This window comes from Bicyclus anynana, chromosome 5 (genome assembly GCF_947172395.1).
Source record: "Bicyclus anynana chromosome 5, ilBicAnyn1.1, whole genome shotgun sequence".
In the NCBI taxonomy this organism is placed as follows: Eukaryota; Metazoa; Arthropoda; class Insecta; order Lepidoptera; family Nymphalidae; genus Bicyclus; species Bicyclus anynana.
In genome coordinates, this window is record NC_069087.1 from 3,801,645 (window position 1) to 3,822,058 (window position 20,414).

The following is a 20,414-nucleotide window of genomic DNA, read 5'->3' on the forward strand; positions in this document are numbered from 1 at the left end:
ACCTAATTTTTTTGTAAAATTATATTTAGTTATTAAATAATTTGTACTACAAGAGATAAACCACGTGAAATCGCATTGCCGTGTTTTCAATTACGAATATACATCTTCAATACAATAGTATTCTGCATTTTAAAAGTCCATTTCATAGTTGAAAACGAAATTTGTCAGCCCTACATAGGTACAAATACGTATCAAATAGATACTGTAGTGTGTTTTACGGTATGTTAGGCATTTGTTGAGATTAGTACCTACTGTCATATAATCGCTACCTTATATACATTCTGTTTCAAAACAATGTTTATGATAAACATTATTACGGTTTTATCGATATTATCCCTATCAACGATAATAATAACCGACGTAACTTCGTGGCATCTGAAAACGTGTAATTTTCCACTAAAATGTTACCAAAGACACGCCACAATTGATAATGTTAACCCATTGTTTATGGGACATTCTTGAAAGACGTTGCATGTAAGTATTCAAAGAAAGGAAATAACCGTTTGCGTTGCAAATTTACATAATAGCGCAGTTGTTTGGAAACTTGACTAGCAATAAATGTTAAAATACTAAGTAATCGGCTGCATTATTTTGTGATCTAGGTATGTATGAAATTGATTCTGCATTTTATCGATTGAAATTCAACTTTATGTTGCACTTTGGTTGGGCTTAGTAACAGTAAAAATATATTCTGTGGCTTAGTTTTATGATGTATTATGTAAATAATATAAAAAGAATAAATATTAATAAATGAAAAAAAATCACAAGTTCGTTTATGCTAACAGCTTTGAAACTTTGATGTGTACCTTATTGCGGTGAAAAAGTTTATTGCGGTGAAAAGGTTTATTTGTGGTGAAAAGGTTTATTGTGGTGAAAAGATCGTTTGTGATGTATTAAAAGGGCGTGTTCCCTTCATTCTATTCTACAGCGAGCTAGCTGTCTATAGGTATAAGTTAAGCTATGACACTACACACTGGTTTCATGATTTTAAGACAAATATTTAAAAAAAAATAAAAACCGACTGCCTAACCTGCTCGCACCTTCATCCACCTCGCGTATTTTGTATAGCGATTAATGAACAACATTTTCTGATTGTAGGTTTTTAATATGGCCATGATATATCATTTTGAAATCCTCATGATGATTAATGAATTTGATATACATACTGCAATATTCTAAAACATAACCCTTCTTGCAGTCGAGTAATAAGACGATACATCCTTCTAAGGCTTTTCTCTCGTTTCACCTCATAAAAATTGTTATTCGTTGAGTTTTCATAAACAAATTCTAAATATACTAATGTACATGTTGTATTCATAGTTTATGTAATTGAATTAATGAAAGACCTAATCCGCACAGATTTAATCAGGACGGATTATTAGGACTTACCTAGTTGGAAAAAGGGTCGCAATGACTAAGCTAGTACACTTCAATGCGAACTATTGTATCTCGATTGAGTTTAATTTGTCTCAGATAATTTAACAATACTTATAACTATTGACTTAGATATTTTATTTTTATACTGTCGTAAAAAATATTCTTGACTCGACTAAACATGATCTGCATAAAACCTTTTATGTAATACGAGTAGATATCGTATTTACTGTGATATCGTTGTCCATGTATCATTTTTATTTAGAAGTTATATACAAAGTTTGTACGAATATCATTACGCGATTTATACATATACCTATGTATCTACGTAATATTATAGTGATTAGCTAAATTGGAGCACGCGATATCGGGTTCGTAAATTTAAATAGCCTGATAAATATTAGCTTTAAAGTATAGGACGTTGCGGCGTTAAAATTGGCCAACAGATGCGTCTATTCGTAAAATTCCATGTACCAACGAGTACATATTATATTATTCACATTTTTCACCAATCAAAAGATAGCGCGTGAAGTCATGTTGTAATAATAATGGTTTTTGGCTTTTATGGTAAACTTCTTCCTACTTAATGCTATTCTTTAGATTGCTATTCTACAATACAGAAACTTTTACAAAACGCTTTTTGAAAACGATGGCAATGTGGACCAAGACGTGTAAGTAGACTGAACGGAAACGGAGGGATGAAACTCATGAGAAGAGGAAGGCCAAAGAAGATATGGTTTAAGTGTGTGAAAGAGGACATGTATGTAAAGGGGGTGGATGACGAGCTGTTGACGAGTAACAGAGACAAATGCAGAAGATTGACATATTATGCCGACCCCTCTTAAGTGGGATACGGTAAAGGAGATGATGGCTACTGTTATTAAACTAGGATTCAAAGCTTACCTGAAGTTATGTAATATATTATTAAAGCTTACGTGTTTGAAAATCTATGGTAAAAGAAAATTTAAATAAAAATATGAATTAGAAAATAAAATTAACATTCCTTCCTGTGTATTTTTAAAATGGGTCCCTGAAAGGTCGATAATGATGTTTTTTATGTATGGTTTCCAGTTATATCTAAAGAGAAATGGGAGGCTATGATGAGCGCCAACAACTGGAACAGCGTGGAGTTGCGGGACAACCGGTACAACCACATCGTGCACATGGTCTCCGCTGCCAACGGCGCCGAGGAGTTCTATTCCACAGAGGTACCTTTACATTACTGAATATATAATCTTCACATTGGACTAGCGACGCCCGCGACTTCGTCCACCCTTGGACCTCCTTAATCAGGCCCTATCGCTAAATCGTTTCTTAGGACAACTTCTAACTATAAACTACCTTCCTGCCAAATTTCAACTTTGTACGTCAAGTGGTCGCCTACCCTTACCCTATCCCTACTCTTAGCTGCTCTCGAGTTATAAACAATGTAACTAACACGACTTTTTTTTACATACATATATACGACAGTTATATTTGTTACCGAATATGGAATTATTTAAAAGAAAATGATTAATTCAAATTCCATAATCCTCGTAAAAGAAGATGAGGACGAATTACGTAACAAGTCAAATATTATTTTGCATGATAAGAGTTATCAAAAACAAAACAATTTGGGTTTTATAAGTTTAATTTAATTTGTCAATAATGATGTTGTGTTTATAATGATGTTGTGTTTTACAAGAACTGGGGACTTTCCGGTGACATTAAAAGATATAAATTTTCCTGGTTCGGTTGTGTTGAAAGCCCAAGAAAAAGTCCCGACTTAAAGGTACTGTTTTACAAGTATTGTTCTGCTTCATACTTCTATAAACAATCGAGGTTGGCCATTTATTTAATCCAGTAGCAAGGGCTACTAGTATTATAAAGATGAAAATTTATATGGATGTTTAACGCCGCTACTACTGAAGCGATATGGCTGAAATTTGGAATGGAAATAGATTTTACTCTGGATTAACACATATGCTACTTTTTATCCTGAAAAAATCCATGGTTCCCGCGGGATTTGTGAAAAATTTAACTTCATGCGGGGGGACTCGCAGGCGTCTGCTAGTATCGTAATATTGCAATACTTTTTTTTTAATACTTGCCATATATTTTCTATATATAACTAATATTCCCCTTCACCTCCAATTAGTCAGAAAATAACTGGATCGATCGGCGTGGATCGAAACTAGCCTCAGACAAATTATTGTATAGGACCTGCCTCGCTAGACGTTACTTTTCTGTCAAAGTATATGATCAACGATCTAATGCGATTATAAAAACTGTCTCTTTAATATTGATGTTAAATAGTTGTAATCGTGTTCGTCGGTTAAAGAGCTCCGTAAAAATACCTTTTTGTGTAATTGAAATGTGTAAAAAACGGGCAAAACTTCTAGTTTAGTATAAGATATATACCAAATCTAAGCTCGTTTTCTTCAGAAAATGACAGACAATTTTGTTTGTGACTATGAGTGCGATACAGGTCCTTCTATAATTGGTCTGAGAAACTAGCAATGCTATTGAGGCTAATTATGACTATTTATGACGTCGTCATGAGATATTTTGCAATGTCTGCAATAACAGCTTAATTTTATCAGTACTTTTTGCAAACTAGCAATTGATAAAAACAAAAATACGTATTTCAGTTATCTTTTGTTAATGAGGTTTGATTGATAAGTCTCATAACACTACAATTAATGGCTTGATTGGAATCCGATATCCTGGTTTCAATAATAGCAGATTGCACTATTGTTGCAATTTTGGATTATTGTTACAATAAGTAACAATAATATTGTTATTATAGCTCGGGGACTTCGTTCATAATATTCCCGATGGACCGCGCGGGCCGGGGGGCGTGTAGCGATAAATGAAAAACCAACTGAAGCACCTCACTTCCCGCACGCATGATTTCATACCCGCGAAGTCTTTCCCTTCGTCGCCCGCATATGATGGGAGTGTCATCAACGAACAGACTTTTTGTAATTATTGTTGAATATTCTTGGGCTCTCTGCATATATCCTGTATTCCTCATTACCTTTCCAATAAGCGAAGACGTGTGTTAGTAGCAGGCTTAGGACGTGTCAATAATATAAATAGATTCTCGTGTAGAGAAATAAAAAAACATATTACTACCAATGAGCATCTACCAAATCAGCGGGATGAAAATGTCGCGCTCTCTTTCGTTGCAATGAGACGAAAGATAAATGTTTTCTATGCCGCCGCTATTGGCTCGCCACGGGGAGGGCAAGAATGTTATGTCGGACTTCAACCGACTAAACCACGGTGTTCCGACTCACCGCCTGATGACTGAACCATCCCATCCATTCCAGCCCATCCTAGGCCAACTAGTGAAGTGAAGCAAGTCATTTCTATCATTTGGAATTTATTGTTCTTAGAATAGAAAAAAACATGTACATTTTTTTCATTCCCAATTTTAGTGGTTATATTAAAAAAAAAACAAAACATACGCGTCGAATAGTGTACCTCTACCTTTTATTGAAATCGGTTGAAAATTGCTTCCAAGATTTGACCCATACATACTCAGGCAAGTCAATGTTTGTAATCAAATCAGGGGCCCTCCCAAGGCAATACCAATGTGCCAAGCTTATGAAAATATCGTGTCCTTAGTACTGATAGTAAAGTAGCCAGTGAAGATGGGTGGACAGTGGGGATTAGAACAAAGCGCGTGTCACCAGTCTCGCGACCGCTGGCCGGTTGCCAGTTTTATATTATCAGTTCGTGACTATCAGCGATTGATTGATATGGTGCATGGCATTTTAATAACTGATATATTTGTGACGCGCTGTCAATATTATTATTAGGTATGTACATATACTAAGAGCAGTGATAGCCCAGTGGATATGACCTGTGCCTTCGATTCCGGAGGGTGTGGGATCGAATCCGGTCCGGGGCATGCACCCCCAACTTTTCAAGTCTGAAAGAATTTAAATATTACGTGTCTCAAACGGTGAAGGAAAAACATCGTGACGAAAACTGCATACCAGAGAATTTTCTGAATTCTCTACGTGTGTGAAGTCTGCCAATCCGCATTGGGCCAGCGTGGTGGACTATTGACCTAATTCTGAGAGGAGACTCGAGCTTAGCAGTGAGCCGAATATGGGTTGATAGCGATGATATACATATATTAGCGGACGCCCGCGACTTCGTCCGCGTGGAAATCAATGTAAAATTTCAAACCTATATTACACCACTTTAGGAGTCGAATTTAAAAATTCTTGAATCACATTATGTTTCGTATTTCACCCTCTTCTATTTTTATTTTAGGGTCAAAAGTACCCTATGTTTTGCTCCAAGGTCCCATTTACCGTTAAAAGGTAAACAGATATGTAACTGTGGCTATGTCTGACCAAAGAAGTAACATTGTCACTTGATAAATATCGCATTTCATTTGTACAAGTCACACTATTCAAGGTAACTTACTAAAACAGGCAAAGAATCCACCATTGGAACAAAAAGAACTACCCACAAGTCTACGTTAGTTACATTACTGTTTTACGTTCGCAGGACCACGCGTGCCGTTCCGAAGGCGTGGAATTCGCCCGAGAGTTGGACTACAACGCGGCGGCGGCGTGGATCGGCCACCCGTACTTCGACGTCATAGACAACTCCACCGACTTCGACAAGAAGATGAACCGCCTGCTCGCGTGCGTGTGCCACAGAATAGGCATCGACACCGGCGACCGGCTCAACGTCAACTCGAAGAAGCGCAAGTTCCTCGTCAAGCCGCCCATGCTGCCCGACGCGGAGTTCCCGCCGTTCCAGGACTTCGACGTCGTCCACAACTACTTGCAGAGCGACTTCCGCAAAGCGCAAGTGCGGTTGCGGAAACGCGGCCAGAAGGGCCACTGGTCGTATATCCACACGGTGCGGAAGTTCCATCCCACGGGGCAGTCGGTGGAAGTGCGTACGCAGTTGACGCACCGCGACTACCTCAACATGCTGCCGCAGCGCGACGACGCCCACTTCACCATATTCAAGAAGCGGCGCTGCTTCATCTACAACAACCAGTACTACCAGTTGGACATTTACAGGCAGCCCACGCACCCCAGGTGATGTGTTGTTTGTGTTATTTGTAAATTTGTGGGTGGTGGTGGTTTGTGTTGAATCTGTTTTGTAGTCAGATGGGTTGGTAATTCAGTGATTCGTTTTGTAGATGAAAATATATCTGGCTATTTTTAAATCATGGAATGTGAAGTAGTTAAAGACTTTATACAAAACTTAAGTATATAAACCTTTAAAATTTATAAAATAAATATGAAATGTTAAATGATATGCGACTCACAACGACAGAATAGAATCATCTATATAAAAATATATTATGTATTTATTATTTATGTATTTAAATTTTTACTTCTGGAACATGAATATGTATATATTTTGGTATCGCATAATATATATTATATTAACATATATAACGGGAAACTACAAATTAACAGAGATTGAAGAAGATTTATTATGATTTATTTGTATTTACATATAATATCTCAATAAATTGATGTTACATATATAATTTTATTATTTATTTAACATATCAAAACTGAGGCAATATTCTATAAAAGGTAAATAACAAAAAAAATATATTTTTTGTGGTTTCTAGAAAATTACATTTAAACTTTTATTATGAAAAAAAAATAACAATAATAAAGGGCAATAAAAAGTATTATTTGACCCAATGACAATATTTTTAAAGGTTTACAAGTAGGAACCATAACTTACACCAAAACCATTTCTATATATCAGTGTTTAATTTGTTAACTAATTTCTTATTGTAATATTTCAGGTGCCGCGGTTTGATCCTACTAGAGACGTACAGCGCTCACGACCAAGACGCATTGCTCGCCTCGCTACCAAAGTTCCTCACTATAGAGAAGGAGGTGACCGGAGACCCTGCCTACTCCATGTACAACTTGTCCCTCAAAGAGGACTGGAAGACCTCCAACAAGTATTACACAGGCTCTGACTGTGATTGTAAGTTTAATATTGCTGTTGTGGGTAGTTCCATTTTTATCTGCGGAATATGATTTCATCGGTTAAGAATAAATATAATTCGTTTTCCTCCACAGTAATGTAATTTAGATATAAGAAATGATATATTGAGACACTGTCGAGAGATATCGGCGAAATCGAAAAATAGCTCTCTCTCTCTCTCTCTCTTTCGTCCCATAGCTACGAAAGAGCGATTCGATATCGCTATTGGTCAAGAGATATCTCATGGCGTGCATCCTAGGCCTACAGGAGATTTATTTCCAATTGCAATAATATTAAGTTTTTTTATTTTATTTTCATAAAAATATTATTAAAGCAATTGCCTCGTAAATTGACAATTCTTTATTCGAAAAAAAAAAATTATAATTGTATCATAAAGTTACCGCCTCTATGAACTTGGTTAAAAAACTTGTCCATTTAATCAAAAACTAGGCTTATTTATCTGATGATATCATATTCCAAGATCAAAATATGGAACTACCCATAATTTTTAGTAACCTATTTATCTGTAAATTGACAGACAGACTGCATAATATGAAGTTGCTTAGCAATAATATTTTGCCTTTAGTATGGACATTATCAATTTGCCTGCTCATATACACTTATGACACACACACTCATATACACAGTGGTGATCATAATAACAGCGAATGGATATAATTGGTGTAATACGATTATTTTATCATATCTTCTGTGTTATCAAGGCTGTGTTTAAAAATTAAAAAAAGTATGATCAATTTTTAATAATATCTACCAGATAGACTCCTCTGAATTTTTCTCTGATTACAATGGCCTTAGCCTGTTATACTTAGCCTAGCACAAAGATAACATTACATTAAACAGAACTCTCATAGAAAAAAATGTTCTACATACAATATAAACTCACCAAAAATAAAAAATTTGCACAGTCTAAAAAATCTTCCTGTAAACATATAACAATATGTCTGAGCAACTGGTATATAAATATTACAGATAGATGGGTTATGACCAAATGAGGATATCTGTGTCATTCACCTTAGTAAAGGTGTGCCTTCACATAGTAATGAGTTATGGATGTATATGGAATGGGGATGATGACTAGGTTTTTAACTAATTTCAACATAAAAATCTAATATTTATTTAAATTTCAACATAAAAATCTAATATTCTCTGGATATTTGCGAACTAAATAAGATTATAAAATTTCATAATCTATTAAAAAAATTTATCGTAATTAGATGAAAATTCATAAATTTTTAGCTTCCTTACATTAAATGTGATATTTTTTAATAAATGAACTATAAACATAAACGCACAAATAACAAAGATATTAGTAATTTTGTTTGAACGCCCATACAAATCTAACGATCATTATGTACCTACGACGTCATTAGTTCGTACCATTTTGTATGGGGCGTTTTTCAGAGATCCGTGACAGCGCCGCAAATCTGACCCTTTAAATTCCTGTAGCTCGGAAAGTAATGATCGCAGACACCCTGTTACTTTTACAAATTTGCTTTACTATTAGCATACTCTTAATTTAAATACAATTTAAAAAACTGTCATCATCCTTTTGTGTCAAAGCTTGTACTTATACGTGTCATTTTGTCATAATGGACTTACAAGTATAAAATTTTGACTGAATCTTTGATTGAATATTCAGTAGCCCTGAATCTACTTACTGATGTGATCTATATCATTCTATGTGAAATAACAGCTTTATTGATCTAATAATGATGCTAAACCAGCTTTTGAGAAATCTCTAAATTAGTTGGTCGAAAAATTACACTATTCTTCACAACAGAATATTCTGATATAAAGATACTCTATAAAATTGCTTGTGATTGATTCACATAATTAAAAATATACACTAATTTCAAACAAAGATTACATTAAATACTGAAGACCTTAAAATTTTAGAGATTTCTTTCGTATATATGTATTTACATAGCAAGAATATAAAATATTTTATTATTTATGTGACGTTTGCATGTATTTTCATGTAACAACTTCTATCTATGTTTATTGATATACTGAATAACAAAACAATGGTATCTTGCCATATTTCAAAAAGCTATGCATGTGTATGGCTGATCTTACATTACAGAAAGGCATTGCATTTTATTAGCACTGCAAATGCGTGCTAACTGATTATGAAAATGTAATTTTAATAAAACATATTCAATTAAATGAAATAACATATAATTAATTTATTTTTCCAAATTCGAGACCTTAACTCAAAACACTTCATTATAGATAGAATTAAATTTTTATGTTTATCGTGATTTAATACAACCAAGATGTTTTCAAGTGCCCCAATCGCTTAAGAAAAAAATGATATTCTGTCATCAGTTAAATATTCTGTCTTCAAAAAAGCCAAAGGCAAAGCATGAAAATGCAATTCCTTTTTATTGCTCAGGTTTTTGATATAACTTTTATTTATAGCAATTTGGGTTACCTTTTACTATTTTGCAGTAAAACTTTATTTAATTCTTTACTGCTGATTTTAAGCTGATAAATTCAGAATATTAATTTCTAATGAAAAAATGTCATGGCTTGACTGTAATGTACGATCTCCTCTACATCAATATTACTCTTATTATAAAAACTGGCGTAATTGTATTTGAGACTAGAAACGAAACTCCCGTATTTGTTTTTAATTTCCGTAGCTGACAATGCTAAAAGTACACAATATTCTAGTGTAGTATGTGTTAGATGAGTACCGTTGTTGTGTTTAGTGACACCGGCGTCCTGCACTCTGTGTGTTTGTCATAGCGTTGCATATCCTGTAGTGTGTGGCGATCCATGTGGATTAAACACGTGATAACTTTGCAGATGCGAAAGCTGTCGCTCTGGGACGCTCGTAATCTGTGATATACTAAAAGCGTTAGACGACTATTTGTCCGGGAGATTTTGTGGACACTTACCAACGGTTGTGTTTCTAGTGACAAACAATTACGCCAGATTTCGATTAGTGTAAAATAAATGTTGGAATGTAAAAAAGCCTTATTTTGGTTTGTCAGGGCAAGTTAAACGCTTAACCAATGGCCACGGCGCGGACAAGGCTAATGGCCACGCCGGTAAATTGTATGGACACGTTGAGAAAGTGAACGGGCATGACGCTTACAGAACGAATGGACAAGGGGGCAAGATTAACGGGGGGCACGCCTGCAAAGTCAACGGCCACAGTGCAGATAAAGTCAACGGACACAGTGCAGATAAAGTCAACGGCCACAGTGCAGATAAAGTCAACGGCCACAGTGCAGATAAAGTCAACGGACACAGCGCAGATAAAGTCAATGGTTACAGTAAAATGAATGGTCACCACCACATGAATGGCCACCACCAAATAAATGGTCACGACCAGTTCAATGGAGATGTGCATGCCAACGAATTAGGCAATTGCAAGAATACCAACGGTGTATCACCAAAGATTCCCAAAAAAGATGCTGTTAAAGTATAATTTTATTTCCGACTTAGTTACGTTATATATTTAAGGAAATTATCATTATCACTGTATGGCAAAGTTACACCTCTTTTCTATATTAAACCGCTTATCTCGAAAAGTACTGAAAGGTTTTTCTTTTTCAAGAAGTATGTTATTTTGGTATGGCGGTTTCTTAGGAAGCAAGGGATGTTACGAAGATCGTTATAGGAGTCAAATATTTTAAAATTGATGTTGATGAAGTCGAAGTACCTCCATACCTATGTAAAATATGAATTGAATGTAAACTGAGCACCTCTAACTTGTATTAATAAATTCGATTAGTCGATTTTATTCTATGCTAGAGTTGCTGTCATCTAAATCCAATGCTAGCGCGTGTAAATGTTATAATAATGACTATGCTGGAAAATTGGTAGTTTGAAGTATTATGCTTTGGATCAAAACTAGCTAAGTCAATGTTCCAGTTTATCATATTCAGAGTTGAACATTCGTAACATCCGTATTGTATAGTGGTTGCAAAAGGTCACTTTATCGAGTTTGAAATTGTGGTGTGGTTTGATCTGCAGGCTTATGATGGGATGTTGTAGAATTTAATATACCACCTATTTAGAAATTTGTCAACTGCATAATGCGTAAATAGCTAAAAACATTAATTTTTGTCACTATCACTTTTGTATGCAACACGTTTTAGGCGGTCATTGGACCGATGACAGGCTGACGGGTCAGCTTCTATAAATAATATAAAATTCCATTTTATAACATTTCAATATATTGTACACCAAATCTTAAATTATACGTAGGTATAACTGTAGTTTAAGTACTTAAAATGAAATCGAAATATGATATCGCAAGTTTACTTGATCTTTATGTATATTCCTACATAATATTGTGTATTAATTCATATGCCAAATAAAGCAACTATTTTTATAGTATTTCTTAACTACAAAATATTTTTCATATTGATAAAAATGCGATGCGTCAATAAAAAAATTGCCGATAATTAATGAAATGTTTCATTATTTATTCAAAGGTATAATTAATAATTTTAATATAGTTTGTGCCTTTTTATGCAGTATTGAATTCTTTGAATACATTTTGCATGTCATATAGTACTTAAAATATTGCTGTGAAATACATTAATAGGTATTGTTGCAGTGTAGCAAAGTTTTTATTATAAAGTCAATTTTGATCGATTTTTTAAACCATGTAGTTTGGCGTTATTGGATTTTGAAGTAAACAGTCGAGAATTAAATAAATGTGTAATCATTTATTGCTGCATTACTTCTTAAAATCCAATGGTGCATAATCAGCCTTCATACAAAATTTTTCAACACATTTGTGTGTAAATTATGGTTTTAATGGACTAAGATCCGGCATGAAAGCAGTAAAATAAATAACAGATGAGAGTATATATTTCTTATGCCAGATCTCATACTACTCATACTATTATTTCTTATAGAAACTTATAAACAGCATAGTTTATAATATTAACTGATTTATATTTTTCTTTTCAGAGATTTAGTCCTTGCACAGTAGGGAATTTTCAAACTTTTTGCAAATGTTTTGAAAAATTTTGTCAAAATTTTATAAGGATCATAATTTAATTACCAACTTACCATATTTGTAAGATAAACAATTCAATTGAAATTTCACACCTCAGTGTTGTTTATTCACTAGTAATAATCAGATTTTAAAGTATTAAAGATTAATAAACGTACAAATAGAAGCTTTGTGTATTTTGAAATACATATATGATAATTTTGTAAATGAAAAATATCTTATCACATATACATTTATAGCATCATGTAGTGGCCTTTGAAGAAAAATTAGCGAGCAATAATAATATTGAAATGTAGAAATGCTATTTACTTATTATTTTTGAATTTAAATAGTACCTTTACTTATAAGTGAAATCTTAAAATGTAATTTATAGAGTACCGGTCATTTCTAGACTCTGAATGATTGTAACAGACATGTCTGCTTATGAACTATCGTAGAGATGCATCTAATGAGTAGCAGCATTGTTAAAAGGCTGTGTTAATTAATATTATTAGAGCTATCTCAGCTTAAAAAATTATGGAAATAATAAGTAATCCTTATAAGGTTGCATGTGATACAAAAATGCTGTACTTAATTTTTTTACACAAGAATCATTATATTGAGAAACATTAGTCTACACAAAAGGTTAATACTTTTTAGACATTAATCTCAAAATTGCATGTTTTACCTTTTAGCACTAGTTTCCTTGAATAAAGACAATGTGCGCCTGAAGAATTTGTTTTTTTCTCAGTTTTCATTTAGCAACAAACATAGCTCACTGATATTTTTAATTTAAATTGTTGTAAACTAATTTCTCTTTAGTGCAATCTATGATGATGTAGCGCTTGAACATTGAAGAGATTCGTTGGCCATTGGTTTGTGTGCAGACTCGTAAGAGTATGACACATGATAACTTGACAGGTATTGCACCAGCGTGCCTTATAAGTAGGTTTAAGTAAACTTAACTTTGAGACTTGCCACCGCACCTAAATGACGACCAAGACCACTTTGTCAAGAGTGTAACGACAAAGAAGAAGAAGTAAACTTAAGATAAATAAAAAATAATAAACAGATTACCAATGTTACATGGGATACCAATGCCTATATTAGAGTAAGATAAAGTGCATGCTGAATATACTTATAAGCTGTAAGCTTACCACTTGAAGAATAGTATGGTTTTAAGTTTCGTTGCTTAAAGACTACACACATTAGTCTATAGTACTATCAGGAAATACAGTGCTACAGTAATATTTAACAGGAGCACCTAGCGAATTAGCGATGACTGTAAACAATTTGGAAGGAGTCTGCAGACTGAAGTGCAACAGTGTTCGAAAGATAGCTAGAACAGCTTACTAGGAGAATCGTTAATGGACTTACTCCTGATGACACAATAATCTTTAACCAACCGATGAATGGCTCAATGTTGAATGACAGATTGCCAGATACAGTAACAGTTTATGAGAAAAAAATAGGCTACAATCCTGCTATATAATAGATTGGAATACAGCAATGCTGATTGGTGGTAGAAGCATCAAGCAAGCATGGCGACTGGCTTTATTCTTCCATCTCTGTCACAGAATCAAAGTTCTAGTAGAGCGAATCTATACTAATATTATAAAGCTGAAGAGTTTGTTATTCTATATTGTCCCCGTACTCCTACGGGAATTAGAAACCGCGCGGGTGAAACCGCGCGGCGTCGGCTAGTTAACATTATAAATTCCTAAATCAACTGAAGGTGTTGAACTTCTCCTTTTAATAAAGCAATGACGAAGAGGATATTGAAAAAAAAACAGATATTTCTCATATTTTATTTTCTTACATCATTGAGCTTTTGTTCTTTATACATTTTAATGACCTTTTTGCCTGGCACAAGTCCTTGAGATAGGCCAGGCCGTTTTTTCTTATGGCCAGCTTTTCCCTCCCAGAAGTCATCATGTGTATGTGAGGAAACTTCCAGCTCAAGCTGTGGTGGTGGTGCAGAAGTCATTGTACCAGATCCCTCGCATACAATTGATTTTAACTTCTGAAAACACAAGAATGATTGTATTATAATTTTAATTCCAGCCAAATTGCTTATAATTGATCTCACTTTACTTTTATTTGTCCACAAAACCCACGATTTTGGGGTCAATCTCATTCATACATAAGTGTTACAGATAGGTGTGTGTGTCTGTGTAGCTGGTTGGTCCAGGTTATTATTGTTAATAATTTCTCTAATTAATATATGTAAATAGTTGGGTTAGTTACACCAATAATAAAATAACTCTAGAACAGACCTGGATAAAATTTTGCACAAACTCAATGAAGGAGCAATCTATCAGTAACAGAATTTTCGAATTTGATTCGGTAGATGCTTAAATTACCTACAACCTTGCAAACTTTACCATTTTATAAAAATAAGTATAGATTACAAAGTATTTTTATCCAAACATTCCCACAGGGACAGGATCTATGCAAGTGAAACTTTATGATCATACACTACATGACATACTAAAAAGTCATTTGATCAGATTATGGTCTAGAGACTGATCTCCAATAGACCAACAAACAAGAGAAAAAAAAAGACATTCCCACAGGGACAGGATCTATGCAAGTGAAACTTTATGATCATACACTACATGACATACTAAAAAGTCATTTGATTGGATTATGGTCTAGAGACTGATCTCCGATAGACCAACAAACAAGAGAAAAAAAAAAAAAGAAAATTCCACAGGGACAGGATCTATGCAAGTGAAACTTTATGATCATACAGGTTTGCATTTTTGTTTCAGATTTGAAATTACTACTCAATATTAGCATTCAATTTAGGTGTTACGTGCATCCAAATTTGATCATTACAAAATTTTAGGAAATTAAAATGTACCTGTTTTTCCACATCCATTTCCTCTGCAGTCTTCTGTATATCTGAGTCATGTGCGTATTTACAGTTGTGACCAAAACGACACCTACCCTTCCTGTAGTTCCAGCATATCTTCTTGCCATTGATCATTTGGGCATTGTCTTTACCTGGAACCTTAACATTCATGGCCTATGTACTTGACGATTATATGTAATATTGGATACATTGATGGGCCAATTTTGAATCTAATATATTATTTCTTTTTATAATAACTCCACTTTATTATACACACATATCCATACATACACATATACACTATTGTATGTAACTATGTTATTTGTTTACAAATAATTGTGTCTTGGTAGATGAGCGGGGCACCCGGTAATACAGGTTTCTACCTAGTACATAGGTTCTTGCAACTAATATTGTATGTAATACTTTAGTTAATGAATAAACGTTTTTTTATTTTAATTTTTCATTATACATAATATTTATAAACAAAGAAACAAGATTGAATAGATGTTACAAAGTATGATTTTCATAAAAATTAAATTTTCAATTACTTATGTGATTGTAGGCTAATAATCATAATTAGTTGCATTACTAGAGAGCATAACTGGAAACTAATCACAGTTTAATAATAGCCACCAATATCAATACCAAGTTATTGCACTTTTGTTTTAAATGCATTATCAATATAACATCACATTACTATCAGATGACTACAAAAGCTAAAGAACTAACTGTATATTGTTTTGAAACAATACTAATGTTTTCTCATACAGTTTGAATTATTTAAGTATTTTCATAACAATATATGATCCAGAAATTACTGCACAATATACATTTTGTACACATTTGGAGTTGAATATTGTTATAGCAACTGGAGTGATAGTAGTCAATAGTATAAAATTTAATAGAAAGTCAACATATACCATTTTAACATGTTTTTCTAGTATTGCAGCTTTGGCTAGCTCTGCCTCAGCAAATGGGTTTGAAAACACTGATGTGTGGAGACTGTTTTCACCAATCGCTGGTTTTGGAAGCTTGGGCTTTTCAGCGTCGTACTGATCATCAGTCTTGGGACTCTTTGGCCTAAAATAAAATAACAGTAACATTATGTTGATGTTGGTCAATAACATTTCATTGGTCAATAGCGAAAATTAACGTACTTTTCATCACCACTTTCGTCTTCTGTTCCACTTGACGATGTACCATAATCTAACAGCGCATTCATGTTATTTTCTTTAAGAGTTCCCACTTCCCAGACAAAGCTTGTATATTTCCACCTCAGCGAACAACTTGGACTCTAAAGTAAGTAGTCACCAAGTACATCCAATGAATCTTCTGATATATAGAACGGTCTGGCAAATGTTTGGGCAAATTAAAATTATCCTTTTAAATCACACAAAATCATTTTCCAATAATTAAATTCTAGTCCGAATCAAACAGTAAATCAATTTATAGGATAACGAATTCCGAAATAAATAATAATCAATCCAAATTTCAATTACACCAGAAAGTGACAGGTGATATTTGACAAGAACACTGACAGCGAAAAAAAAATAACAATCAATAATTCAGAAACAGATTAAATAAAAAAAGCCGCTCTGCGTTCTAGCTTTTTTGTATTGATTGTTTATTAAATAGCTAGGAACATTATGAATACGTTCTACTAAGCGATCACAACGATCGCGCTCACGACCACAAGTTTTCAAAAAAGAAAATTTTCTTTTTCGTTTTAGGCAATTCTTAAAAAATATATAGAAAAGATTCTATATCTTTCATGATTTTCCTAGACATATATTGTCGGTAATCGATCTCGTGAGTGCGACAAAGGTTACGTGCAGGCACAAACAAGATAATATTTTTGTCTTTACAAATAAATTAAAAATCATTTATTTCAATTAATTAGGTTATTTATTGCATGGTTTTACCACGTATATTATAATTATATATTAAGTATTGCATGGTCGTACCATGTAGTTACAACATTTTGTATCAAGTTTTACAGCTTCCTTTTTCTCGACCATTCAAACACATTATCTTGTTATTGTTATAATATTATGAACATATTTATGTTCCGTATGTCTGGCCGTCCGTTCGTTCGTCCGTTTGTCTGTCTGTTTGTCTATCTGTCTGTTACCTAGGAGTGTGGCTACCGCCGTATCAGCTGTATTAATGATACGGGGCCCTCGTTACCCGTACTACAGGGACCCCTTACGTGTGAAAACAAAAAATAGTAAGATATAATCCACAATCTCACTTAATCTGGTGCTTCCCGAAAAAAAAACATAAAATAAATGCCAGAACAGAAATCGAAAAAATGCAATATATTTTTTCCTGGGTTATGCGTGTGCTAAAAACCATAAGTTGTAAACATCCTACTTAAGTTCCTACTAAGTTAAGTCCATGGCTAAGTCACTGTCATATTTATTTTAAGCAAGCATTTTTGTTACTTTTGTAAGAAATCTTTACCCTTCATTTAGCCCCCAACCAATTTTGATACTTAGTAATTTACTATATAAACCACCTCCCTGCCAAACAAGTTTGTAGCATAAAAATCAAGGACTCTCATACACACTTGTGAGAATCTCTAGAACTCTTTGATCCGGCCTTATTGTAAAATCCATTATTAGCAGATATTTACTAACTATGGACTACCTCCCTGCCAAAATTTATCTTTCAACGTCAAGTGATTTTCGAAATTTCGTGAGAATGACCTTTCGCATTTGTTTATTAGGAAGACTAGCCGACAACCGAACAATATTTTCCCCGTTTTGGCCACATTTTTGATCGGTGCTTTACTCCTATTGGTTGTAGCTTGATGTTATGTAGCTTATATCCTTCCTCGTTAAATGAACACAAAAAAAATTTTAACCATTACTTCGTCAGTAGGTAAGGCAGAAGTACGAAATTGTCTATAAGAGGTGAGCAAATGTTGTGTGATGACGTCACGTACAATATCGCGACCTTTAGCGGGAGTCGATATTTATGAGAACTTTGAATGCATGTAAAATTATAACTATTTGGTATTTTTAAATAAAACAAAAACTAGTGTATTTGTATATAGTATAAAAGCTTTAATGTAACGAAGTTTCAAATGATTTTGCGTACCTATTTTAGTAACATTATTCATTTCGCGAATATTTGCGGGTGTCCGCTATTTGGTAATTAATTAGTCAGAATTTCGGAATATTTGTTGATGAACAATTTAAACAAATAAATAGCATGTAAATATCGCATAAAAATTAATGCAGTGTAGTCTGTAGGGTTCCTTATATTCTTTTAACCTGCATCTTGCCGTTATCTCATTTTTAAGCTGTATATTTAGACGTGTATGAAAGAGAAAACAAATCTTGCTATTTCTTGCTAGTTCGTTCGTCGTAGCGTAGTGACGGCGGCATCAATTTCTGAATTAATTACCATTTGTCGCAAAAACTGCGCGTCCTTTACCTTTTCTAAACTTGGAAATCTTCAATTTGTGTTTCGGTTGTGATAAATTGTATTCTAAATGGCATCAGATGATGAAGTAGATGGATCTTTTGCAGGTAAAGCGTCAATTACAGTCATAGCATGTCATAGGTAAGCCGCGAATAGCGGTATCATATGTTTACGTGCGGTAAGCAATTAAAATTTTGAAAAAATTCGGCACATCCAGTGTAGTGTATTCAATAGCCAATGAAACAAATCGAAGTGATCCCCAGTGGTACGTGGTTTTGTTGGTTTTGTGTATATTTGTTATGGTCGGGGTGTAAATATTTTTATGTGGCAGTTTGTGACAGAAAAGAACATGCATTATCCCTCATTACTACTTAACAAAATGGACGCCGCCAAACAAAGGGATTAGTGACCTTACATCTAGGAGTGCGCGCGCTATTCACTGATCACGCCGTTCATGTGCCCGAAACGGAGTTCGCATCTGCAGTCAAGAGGACTGGTTTGACGAGTTTCTAAATATTTGTTTCAGGCGACGAGGACGTAGAGGAAGGCGAGGGTCACAATGATAACTCCGGCGACAGTGATGAAGCTCCACCCAAGGTGATTCCACCAATGGTTCATTTCACACTAATGTTTTAACCTCAACAAAATTATGCAGAAGATTTTTTATCTTCTAGAAGTACCCATAATTTCATGGCTTCTTTAATATTAGTTGCATTGGTAAATGATTATACCAATTCATTTAAACACACCATTCATTAAGACACTAAACAACTAGTGACTCAAAGGTCTCGTGGAGTATTGTTATTCTCTGCTTTAGTGTTGCATCTCATCACTTTTCCTAAGCTACTTTCCACTCCATTTATCAGAACTACATAAAGGAAACAGTACTTTTAAAAACCATACATGTACAAGTTAAATTCGCCAAATGAGTTCCATACAAATTTATAGGTATATATTAAGAAATAATTCAGGAATGGAGTCTCAACATTTTCCAAGCTTTTTCCAAAATTTAGTTTCGAAGGCATAATATAGTGAACAATTCTCTCATTTATTTATTTGTTTTTTTTTATTAAATTTTTAACAATTTTAATATAATACAAAACACTATTAAAAATTAATTAGAGAATATCCAACTCCCGCTGCAGGACATTTGAGTGCCTAAGCAACCAGTGGTCTAGGTTCTAGAGCGAGGAACCTTCTCACAAGAATTTTTGCATTCTGTATAATTACAGCAGTTAAACAAAAGCTTCTTAAGGTGTTGGTCAAAGCTTAATAAAAAATAATAAAATACTGCTTAGGTTATTTAACGTTCCTCTTCTAATTTTATTCATTATTTATTTCAACTTAAGTTATGTTATTACAACTCTGTATAATTTTGTCTAACTATACTGAACAATTCATTATAGTTGAAAAAACCAAGCATGAAAAAGAATGAAAATGAAACAATTATAAATTCTTCAATAGTAAATAACTCTTCTGAAATTAAAAACTATCTTGTGTTTCTGTAGGAGGATGACGACTATTCTCCCGAAGATGGCAGAAAGAAAAAGAAGGGTAAAAAAAGAAAAGCCAGAGGTGAAGAGAAAAAAGGCAGAAAGAAAAAGAAGAAGCGAAAGAATGATAGTGAAGAAGTAAGTATAAATTACAATAAAAACTGTTTTGCTCTACTTTGACAATTACTTTACTTTCACTTGTTAGTTAATTTATCACAAATATAATATTCATCTCAAAAACATTCATTTCATATAAAAAGCCAAAATTTCCATTTTGTATTTAGATACTTTTATTGTATTCCACCTT

The 20,414-nt window shown here is 33.8% G+C and overlaps 3 protein-coding genes across 9 annotated transcripts in view; 2 read left to right on the top strand and 1 right to left on the bottom strand.

Annotated features, from left to right (window-relative positions):
• LOC112048437 (TRPL translocation defect protein 14) overlaps positions 1-13,063 on the top strand; it is a 35,691-nt gene extending 22,628 nt beyond the window's left edge. For 3 of the 4 annotated variants that reach the window (XM_024085961.2, XM_052881698.1, XM_024085962.2), the window contains 4 exons: positions 2,446-2,582; positions 5,884-6,428; positions 7,160-7,347; positions 10,368-13,063. In XM_024085961.2, the coding sequence (XP_023941729.2) occupies positions 2,446-2,582; positions 5,884-6,428; positions 7,160-7,347; positions 10,368-10,807 (1,310 nt within the window). In that variant the 3' untranslated portion in view covers positions 10,808-13,063. The remainder of the gene's footprint in view (positions 1-2,445; positions 2,583-5,883; positions 6,429-7,159; positions 7,348-10,367) is intronic. The other variant, XM_052881699.1, reaches the window with a different exon arrangement.
• Positions 13,064-14,122: 1,059 nt separating this feature from the next.
• On the bottom strand, positions 14,123-16,704 carry LOC112048438 (uncharacterized). Its single transcript, XM_024085965.2, has 4 exons — positions 16,343-16,704; positions 16,106-16,265; positions 15,195-15,344; positions 14,123-14,351 (listed from the first exon to the last, which is right to left on the bottom strand). The coding sequence occupies exons 1-4, from the start codon at positions 16,405-16,407 to the stop codon at positions 14,136-14,138; spliced, it is 591 nt and encodes a 196-aa protein (XP_023941733.2). The 5' UTR covers positions 16,408-16,704; the 3' UTR covers positions 14,123-14,135.
• A 1,837-nt stretch (positions 16,705-18,541) lies between these two features.
• LOC112048439 (chromodomain-helicase-DNA-binding protein Mi-2 homolog) overlaps positions 18,542-20,414 on the top strand; it is a 35,960-nt gene continuing 34,087 nt past the window's right edge. For 3 of the 4 annotated variants that reach the window (XR_008250857.1, XR_008250856.1, XM_052881701.1), the window contains exons 1-3: positions 18,542-18,721; positions 19,141-19,211; positions 20,123-20,245. Coding sequence is in view for 1 of the 4 variants with exons in the window: in XM_052881701.1 (XP_052737661.1) it covers positions 18,685-18,721; positions 19,141-19,211; positions 20,123-20,245 (231 nt within the window). In the remaining 3 variants the exon portion in view is untranslated. Of the gene's footprint in view, positions 18,722-18,788; positions 18,880-19,140; positions 19,212-20,122; positions 20,246-20,414 lie in introns of those variants that run through there. The other variant, XR_008250858.1, reaches the window with a different exon arrangement.